Consider the following 10,582-nt stretch of genomic DNA (forward strand, 5'->3'; position numbering starts at 1 on the left):
ATATCACACACATAATAAAACTTTGACAGCCTTTAGGCAGGACTCTACCCTAAATAATTACCAGTATATTTGTGTTGCAGAGAAAAATCAGTACAATAAATCTGATACAACATTAAGCCAAGGCATAAGCCCCAGAAGACATCAGAAAACTCATTTTCTACAGAAACATTGCAAACGTAAAAAATGTGAGAAAGCCTTTCATGAATGCACCAACCATGTCCATCAGAGTATCTTTATTCAAGAGAAGTCTGCCAAATGTAATAGGTGTGTAGAAACTTTTATCCAGTCATCAAAACATACTCAGCCTCAGAGAATCCATATTGGAGAAAAGTCACACAGATGTAATAATGGTGAGAAAATCCTTAGTAAATTGTCAAGTCTAAGAAAACATAAGATAATCCATAATGAAGAGAAACCTTACAAATGTAAAGAATGTGACAAAGCCTTTAACCATCGTTCACACCTTACTCAACATCAAATAATTCATACTGGAGAGAAACCATACAAATGTAAAGAATGTGGCAAAGCCTTCAATTCTAGTTCATATTTTACTAGACATCAGAGAATTCACACTGGAGAAAAACTTTACAAATGTAAAGCGTGTAGCAAATGTTTTACTCATTCTTCAAATCTTCTTGTGCATCAGAGAATTCATACTGGAGAGAAACCTTACAAATGTAAAGAATGTGGTAAATCATTTAAAGTGTCTTCAGCCCTTACTCAGCATGAGAGAATTCATACTGGAGAGAAACCCTATAAATGTAAGGAATGCAGCAAAGCCTTTAACTGTAGGTCGTACCTAACTAAACATCAGAGAATTCATACCGGAGAAAAACTTTACAAATGTAAATCATGTAGCAAATCTTTTTCTCGTTCCTCAAGTCTTATTGTCCACCAGAGAATTCATACTGGAGAAAAACCCTATAAATGCAAAGAATGTGGCAAAGCCTTTAATTGTAGTTCACGCCTTACTCAACATCAAAGAATTCATACTGGAGAGAAACCCTACATATGTAAAGAATGTGGCAAAGCCTTTAACTGTAGTTCATCCCTTACTAAACATCAGAGAATTCATACTGGAGTAAAACTTTACAAATGTAAAGCATGTAGCAAATCTTTCTCTCATTCCTCATGTCTTTCTGTGCATCAGATAACTCATACTGGAATGAAACCATATATATGTAAGGATTGTGGCGTCTCCTTTAACCGGTCTTCAAACCTTAGACGACATCAGATGATTCATACTGGAGAGAAACCCTACAAATGTAAAGAATGTGGCAAATTATTTAATCGATGCTCAACCCTTACTCGACATAAAAGTATTCATACTAGAGAATTTCTATAGTTGTAGTAAATGTGAAAAGAGTTTTATCCAAAATTTAGAACTTAAAAATCACCATAGAGTTTATAGGGAAACCGACTTTACAGATTGAATAAATGGGAGGAAGTATTTAATCAGAACTCAAATCTGAGTGTGTCAGGACTTACACAAAAAAGGACTAAAGCACAGATCCCCACTTTAAAATTAAATAAGAGTATTTGTTATGGAGGATTACTCTAAAGCCAAAGCAGTTACTTATTTTGTTATGTGTTTCAAATGACCAAAGCATTGATGTTTGGACAAGTAATTATTCAGTGAGCACGTTATTTGTATTGAAAACATTTGAAATTTGTATAAAACAAATCATAATTTAATTCTCAGATTAGTTGTTATACCTTAATGCCTAGTGTTTATATAAAAACATATAGTCAATTTTTTCTGCATCAGAGCTATGAGAGGTCGTTCTATAGTAGGTGAACATCATTAATATCAACTTATTTTCATGGAAGTTTAATGGCAAATGTAAAATACATGAAGAAAATCTAAAAGAGGCTCTTTGTGTTTGAATCATTAAACAGTAATATGTGTAAACATATAGTACATATTTAGGGCATTAGTATTCTATACTAAAGTAAAAGAGGAATATTCTGAATTTATTTATTACATCAATTGCTCCTTAAGTAGAAAAACACTGGTCAGTTATTTAAAATACTGGCATACCTTTATAGTACAATGAAGTAGTAATCTTGAATATTATTTGATGTGTTAAAAATAAAAACATCTTCACAGATATCAGAGAAAAGTGAAAACTCATATCTGAAAGATTATAAATATACTTTATATCAATTTTCCAGAGAACTTAAACTTCTAATAATATTGGTAATATTCTCATGGTTACTATTTTATATTCTTTCCTGCTTTTTGTAGCTACTGGTGTACTATGACAGTTATAATAAAGATTATATGGGGGTATACTTAAATGCCATACTTTTAAAATCCTGAATCATTGTTTATAAAGTTTTATTCAATATTTTTCTTTGCACATGCCCTTTTTCAGTCCAATTGAACACTTAGAGATTTTTCTTTGCTTTCACTTGCATTAAATGGAATATACAGATGTACTAAGATAGAAAGAAAAAGGTGAAAGAGAACTATACAGGCAGAAATGCATGTGTGTGTACCTGTCTTCAAATGGAAAAGAAAATGATGGATCACAACAGGAAACTGGAGAACTGTTGATTTATTACCAAACTAGAAACCTCCCAAATTCTTAAAGCTAAATTAGCTTTTCATTGCACACTGAATTTTTCTCTGATAAATCTAATGTCTTCTGGGTTCAGACTTTATCCCGTACAAATCCTTTTTTCTTGCCTATGATTCATGTGAGAAGAATTATATAATTTTCTTATTTCAAAGCTTATAAACTATTACTTATAATTTCTCATGGATTTTAAGAATGTTTTTGTAAAATTTAATGGTGCTGTCCAGGTGTGGTGGCTCACGCCGGTAATCCCAGCATTTCGGGAGGCTGAGGCAGGAGGATCATTTGAGGTCAGGAGTTTGAGACCAGCCTGGCCAACATGGTGATACCTCGTCTCTACTGAAAATACAAAAAGTAGCTGGATGTGGTGGCACACACCTGTAATCCCAGTTACTCAGGAGGCAAAGGCAGGAGAATTGCTTGAACTGAGGAGATGAAGGTTACAGTGAGCCAAGTTTGTGCCTCACACTCCAGCCTGGGTAACAGAGTGAGACTCTGTCTATAAACAAACAAATTATCTGTCATCTACCTATAGACATAACCCTACTGAGGAGGATGGGGATAAAAAGTCTGCATCTAAGTCACTTTGAAAAACAGTATTTTGATTGAATGCTGTAAGACTACACAAATGCTGTATTCTACTGAGTAATATTTTATTTTCCTACAAGGATATGCATTAGCAATTCTGAAACAGTTTTACATGTTATTATATAATATATGGAGGCTGTTTCTCAGTGTAGTTCACAAAAGTTAAATGGTGAATGCTAGCATGAATCTTATGGTCCTAGCCCAAAGTTGGAAATGTCAGGATGAACCCATGACTAATGCATCTGGATGGATGGATGGATGAATAGATATAAAGATAGATAGGTAGGTAGGTAGGTAGGTAGGTAGGTAGATAGATAGATAGATAGATAGATAGATAGATAGATAGATAGATGAAGCGATGTCTAAGATATCTGGAAGGATGGATGGATGGATGGATAGTTAGATAGATAGATAGATAGATAGATAGATAGATAGATAGATAGACGATTCAGAGATAGATAATGTTCCAAACTCTTGAGGGCCAAGAACCGGTGACATCTTGTATCAACACATCTAGGTCTACAATCTTGGTTTCTAAACAACATTCATTAAAAGGACCCAAGGGTTGAAGTTAGAAAATACAAGTTGAGCTAGAGTATCTTGTAAAGCCACAAAGAAAAAAGTGCTTAATAAAAATGATGGGGACTTTTCAAAGGGAGCCAACCTGAAAGACCTCCCAATGGTCCAAGCTCCAACAATATGAGCAATAAGTTATGATAGCTTTGGATTATGGCCCACAGAATAAAATAATACTCATCTCTACTGTGTGAATAAAAGAGATTAAATAAGGAAAGAAGGAATGAAATCTACAATATTTAAAATACAGATCAATGTAGTTGGATAATGCAAAATAAATCAACACTAGAACATCACAGTAATAATTACCATAGGGAAGATTCCCCGAGGAATTCAAAAATTTCAGGAAAAACTTAAACACTAAAGAGTGTATTTGGGCCAGTCTCGGTGGCACATGCCTGTAATCCTAGCACTTTGGGAGACCTCTGCGCGTGGATCACCTGAGGTCAGGAGTTCAAGACCAGCCTAGCCAACATGGTGAAACCCCGTCTCTATTAAAAATGCAAAAATTAGTCGGGCATGGTGGTGGGTACCTATAATCCCAGCTACTTGGAAGGCTGAAGCAGGAGAGTCACTTGAACCTGGGAAGCAGAAGTTGTTTTGAGCCAAGATCATGCCATTGCACTCCAGCCTGGGCGACAAGAGCGGAACTCTGTCTCAAAAAAAAAAAAAAAAGAAAAGAAAAGTGTATTTGCATATTTTAAGTATCTACCATCTAATATTTATTAATACAATTTTTTCTTAATTTCTTAGACTGTGACTATTTGAAACAAATTATAACACTGTATTGTAGGATTTATAATTTGTAGTTGTAAAATTTATAACACATGGAATAAGAAGATAAATGGAACTGTTCTGTAGCAAATTTTTCATGTTTTATATTTAAGACAGTATAGTATTAACTCTAAAAGTATGGTGGATATGTTAAAGATTCATATTGTATTCCCTGCAGCAACCACTAAAAAATGCAAAGAAGTGTAATGTAAATGCTAAAAAAGGAGTTAAATATAAAATATTTATTTGCACAATATTTATGTATCTTTTAGTCATAATAGCCCAAAACAGGAAACAACCAAAATGTCCATCAATAAGAAAATGAACTAATTGTATAGCTTTTAGAACAAAATACAGCTCAGGAATATGAAAAACCAAGCACACATCCTGGATAAAATTCATAAACCTGCTCAATGAGAGAAAAGTTGGACACAAAATTGTACTTTATGTATTTTGTATTTTATTCCAGGCAAAATAATCCTATGGTGAAAAAAATCAACAAGATAATCTCTGCTTGAGAAAAAGGACCAAAGACAAGTGAATTTTCTGAGGGTGATGAAAGTGTTGCTTCGAAAAGGGGTGAAGTTTATATGGGTCTATTTATTTGTCTAACATGTACAGTTAAGGTTTATGCCTTGCAATGTATGTACATCTTCACAAAAAAATCTTAAAAAGATTAAATGGGTGGGGATAGGGAAAGGGTTGAAGTATAGATGAAGCAGAAGTGGTACATGATTAGTAGTTGAAGCTGGGGGCAGGTCTATATATTTTATTTTTATGTCTTTAATAGTATTTGTATAAATGTACAATATTCATTTACAATGTTACCTCAGGATCTTGTTTACCTTTGGACAGGGAGGGAGGGAGAAATTTATTTTCTGGGTAGGAGTAAAGCTGGTTCTATTCCTCAGTTATGTAAATTATCTGTTATAATCCAAAAAGCTTTACATGAATGTTTCTGTATGTAATGTTGTATATCAATAAAAAATTAAATATTACATATTTGCACCAAAATCCTAACTCACTATCTCAGAATGTTAGCAGCATTTTCTTTTGTTGTAAAGTGGAACACAATCTCATGGCATTAGCAGATGGGTTTGAATATTCTAAAGTATCAACGTCCTAATCTCATGGGCACCTCTTGGGTCTTTCCATTTTTGCCTTCATTTGGTAAGTGGCATGCTTTTGATTTTTTGAGATGAAACTTTTTCCCAGCAAAGTCTTTTCCCCACAGTGATGCTCTGAAAGCCAGGACACCTAGCACAGGACCCTGGGCATAGTATGCACTCAGTACATGTGGAGCATGTTGATCAGGAACAAAAGGAGTAGCAAAGGTCAGCTCCTGCAAAGGTGAGTAGATAATACAGGTATGACTGAAAGGCTGCAACTCAGGAGTAAACATTTTACATTCATTCAAGAGACAATTTGCAACTAGTACACCAAAAAATTTTGGCTGAAAGCAGTACTTTGGGGGCTTGGCTAAACTCTGTAATCACCTGGAGAACTTTAAACAATACTGATGTCTGGGCCCCACTCCAGGGATTTTGATTTTATTGGTCTGTTGCAGTTTGGGTTTTGGGAATTGTAGGGCCTCTGCATGTGACTGTAATGTGGAGCCAGGGGTGAGACCCACTGTTTCAGGGTGAGGGATGCATTAGCTGTGTGTGATTTCCATGTGTGCTGCAAGTATTTGCTCTGTGAACATTCCTGCATTTGGAATCTTGGAAATTGCATAAGGAAGAAGTGTCTCTCTACAGATCTATTTTTTATGTCACTTGCTTTTAGAGTAAGAGGTTATTTCAGGCACAGTAATTTGATTTAATCTGTTTTCAAATACTAAATCTGAAAATACTAAAATGAAAAGAATTTGCAAATGTGAGAATTTGCAAACATGTGGAGTGTGTTCTTATGTGCTTTCCAGTTTCTCTGATGATAAGAAATGAGTAATGTTGGGCCTTGATTTCCTAAACTCAGTCCTCAGTTACTTTCTCAAATTATTTGAAGACCTTCCAAGTTGCTTCAGAAGCGTTGTCCAAAGGAGATTATTTCCAATAGTGAAGAATAATAGATGGATGAGAATGTCTAAGGAATCCTACTTCTGTCGCAGAAGCGGCACTCTCCAGAACCTCAGGGGCCCATGGAGTTCATGGGCTTTGGAGTCAGGCAGAGTTGACCCTGAGTCCAATCCCAGCCTCTTAATAGACTAGTTACTTGACTTGGAACAGTTATGCAAGACAAAGCACAATGATACTGATTGCAGTAATGGGAACAATTCATTCCTCTCTGTATCCATGCCCTTTGCAATGCATGTTTTTAGCTACTCCCATGGAGGGAAAGATTCTGTTTATCCAATCCTTGGATCTGACTGGCCTTATTTGCTGTGGCCAATTCGTACTCATTGTTTTGGTGAAACAATTAGGCATGTTTTGCTCCTCATTCTAGTCTTTAAAATAAGATTTTATGAAATTGTATTTCTACTGTATTTGGCTATATTCATTCTGCTCAATATTCTAATTCACTAGTCCTCTTATCATCTCTGTTTAATTTAGTGGTGAACCTATACATTGTCTAGTAACTTAATTTTGTATTATTCATATTCTATTGGGCTGTCATTCAAATGTGGCTTTTAAACTTTAGTTACCTGTTCTTTCTACAAAAATAAACATTGATTTTCTACTTTTCATTGTATTCATTTAAACATTTTAAATATAATTCCAATGTGCAAAGCTGTTGCATATTTTTTCTTCAGACATTTCTTCCTTGTTATGTCACTCCGTTTTTCCTTTGGTTCTCACTTTTGGGAGATACCATATTTGGGGTGTCTATAGTCATATATTTCCAGTGTTTCTTTCATTTTCCCTGGGAACAAGATGAAAAACACACATAGGTTTGACATCCTTGTGATGAGTCAGTATCTGAAGGGAGCATTTTTTTCTTAGTTTGACTACTCTGGATCATTATCTTGATTTACTTCTGCTCCTGTGAAGTTCTTATATTTTCCTTTAACTCCATTCAGCAACTTAAAGGTTCTTGTAACTTCTTGAGGATTTTTTTAGCTGTCTATATTAAAATATTTAATAATATATAGCATTTTTCTTAAAAGCACAAATATCCACAGTGTACATGAGTAAAATATTTCAATAGACATTGTGCAGCATACAGCAGAATCTTATGAGATATCCCATTTCTTCATTCAGAACATTCCTCTCGAATATACCATGTGGTAATAGTAATTTGTAAACAGTAGTTTTTTGATACTTAAAATTTTGTTTTTTGCACATTTCTGAAACTATATACTTCATGCCAATGAACAGAACTGATCTAGATACAGCCAGAATTACTGTTTCTCTATAATATTAAAATAATATTGATAAAATTATGTACCTGAATTCAGGTCTTTTGGCTTTAATCACTCTGCTTCCTTTTTAGCATGTTTCTGAATTTACAAAAGAATCTGTTTGGATTTCTACTTGTTCTATAAACTAATTAAAAGAGACAAGGGAAATTTGTGTGTGGCCAGATAGTACTTGTTGGTTACAATTTATAATTTCTAGTGTCATTTTAGTTGCCTTGAAAATAGTGACCTCTTGAATTTCTGCTATCATAAAATTCATGTCATTGTTAGGCCTACACTTTGCCATTCAGTTTTTTTCACCTCTGGTACTAGAATATAATGTGTATCTTCTCTTTACTGGTGAAAAATGCTACACATTTGTCTCTACCTAATTAGTGAAACTATATTTAGCGTGTTTGTGTTCATTTAGTTACTATATACCAAAACATTTTATTTCTGTGATGGTCTTAATTTTACTTAACAGGATTGTAAATGGCTTAGTTTGTCATTTTTCATGAATTTCTGTATTATACATTTCAGGTATTAAGTCCACGTGTAATTGGCTTAGAATAATCCCTAACACATTGTAGGGGCTAATACATACTAACCACTCTGCTTCCTCAAATTTCTATTTGTTCATACCATTCTTCATTTACTAAATTATTTTGTGTATGTTATTCACATTTATTTTTCTGTCCTCTCTAAATATTAAAAAGAGAAGGTAGGCTAATGTGTCATGTTGATAAAATTCAATGTCAAATGGTATGCTTCATTGTTTTTCGTTAGATATAATAGCTTTTTTGACTCAATGAAGTTTTAGTCATATTCTCAACCCTAAAACAGAGGAAGCTTTTCTATAGCTGATTGAAATTTATCATTTAAATTTAAAAAATTATGGGTAAAGAATTTTACCCTTTAGCTTATGCTAGTAGTGTTGCAGGGTCTTTACTCATATTCCCCTTTTTTGTTTTCTGAGCATATTTTTGAGAGTGGAATGGACACATTCTACTGTGGCCTGCCCTTGGGGGTTATACGGGATGCCTGTGGAATGTTGGATGTTCCATGTGTGAGAAAATTGTTGAAATTGTGAGCTGGCATAAGCCAGACCATTATCAGTTTTAATTTTTGTGAGCTGCCCCATAAATGCAAAAGCTAACAGAAGAGGTTTAATAACATATTGGATGGAGTCTCCAGGAAGAGCATGTGCGCTAATTAGCTGAGAATTGGTATCAATGGATACAAGTACATATGTTAGTTTTCCACATTCGGGGATGTGTGTAACATCTGTTTGCCATAACTGATTAGGTTCTAGTTTTCTAGGGTTAACACCTGTTGAAGGAGAGGACATGCCTGTGAGCTGGCAATCTGGGCATTGCAGGGTAATATGTTTAGCTAGTCTTTCAGTAAGTTGAAATTGTTTAGTTAACTTCCTCCAACTTTGGTGGAACAATTGATGTGATTTGGTGGCTTGGTCAAGCAGTGACATCATGACTTGCAGGTCATGACTGATTATTGCCATAAACCAGTGGGTCAGGCAGTGAGCTGTGGGCTCGAATATGTGTGATAAAAATAGGATGTGTACGTTGATCCAGCAATTGCTGAAGTCAAAGAAAATGTGCACACAGGGTGGACTTGAGAGTAGACTTAATGAGGGCTGTTTCAAGGTTCTGCAATAGAGTAAGCAGAGTCAGTAACAATATTCATGGGCTGAGCAGAAAAGGTCTCCAGGGCCAGTATTATGGCTGCAACCTCAGCTCTCTGAGTGCTAGTAAATCCAGAACGAGTTAGGGAATTATATGGTCTCCACCACATAGCCGCTTTCCCATTTTTACCAGAGCTGTCAGTAAAAAGCGTTAAAGTGTTAGTTATGGGGGGAGTGAACTACTTTTGTAGGCACAATTACTGGAGTATGAGATAAGAATTGAAGTAGTTTGTCAGCAGGAAGGCCATGCTCTATATGACCTGCATAATCAGAGAGTGCTATCTGAAGATCTAGAGATAGGGGCAATACTCCCTCGAATTGCTTTTTACTCAAAGGAATTCTTATGACATCAGGGTCATAACCAAGCAACTGATTGCATCATCTATGGCATGTATAGATGACTTTACTAACTAGCTGGATATAGGGAGATAGTGTTTTAGTCCCAGTATGTGAGCAAAAAATCCATTCTAGGAAGCATAGCCCTGGAGCTATCCTGTTGGGGAATGTTTAGTAGGAAAAACAAACAATTTAACTGAATGTTTTGGGTCTGTGCAATCTAGTTGCCTCTGAGAAATAGCTTGCCTATTTCCTCAATTTCCCTTTTTGCTGCAGGAGTTAAATACCTGGGAGAGTCTAGGGCTGTATTGCCCTTTAGGATAGAAAACAGGTTTTGCTGGATCCCTTCCTTACACCTTATACAAAAATCAATTCAAGATGGATTAAAGACTTAAAGGTTAGACCTAAAACCATAAAAACCCTAGAAGAAAACCTAGGCATTATGATTAAGGACATAGGCATAGGCAAGAACTTCATGTCTAAAATACCAAAAGCAATGGCAACAAAAGACAAAATTGACAAATGGGATCTAATTAAACTAAAGAGCTTCTGCACAGCAAAAGAAACTACCATCAGAGTGAACAGGCAACCTAAAAAATGGGAGAAAATTTTTGCAACCTACTCATCTGACAAAGGGCTAATATCCAGAATCTACAATGAACTCAAACAAATTTACAAGAAAAAAACAAA

General features: G+C 35.0%; 1 protein-coding gene across 17 annotated transcripts in view; it reads left to right on the plus strand.

Annotated features, from left to right (window-relative positions):
- KRBOX5 (KRAB box domain containing 5) overlaps window positions 1-10,582 on the plus strand; it is a 64,462-nt gene extending 53,880 nt beyond the window's left edge. For 13 of the 17 annotated variants that reach the window (XM_063597966.1, XM_055100171.2, XM_055100168.2 and 10 more), the window contains one exon: window positions 81-5,518. In XM_063597966.1, coding sequence (XP_063454036.1) covers window positions 81-1,345 — 1,265 coding nt within the window. In that variant the 3' untranslated portion in view covers window positions 1,346-5,518. Of the gene's footprint in view, window positions 1-80 lie in introns of all 17 variants that reach the window. The other 4 variants (XM_055100174.2, XM_034939992.3, XM_063597962.1 and 1 more) reach the window with 3 other exon arrangements.

Source organism: Pan paniscus, chromosome 18, assembly GCF_029289425.2.
Source record: "Pan paniscus chromosome 18, NHGRI_mPanPan1-v2.0_pri, whole genome shotgun sequence".
Taxonomy (NCBI): Eukaryota; Metazoa; Chordata; class Mammalia; order Primates; family Hominidae; genus Pan; species Pan paniscus.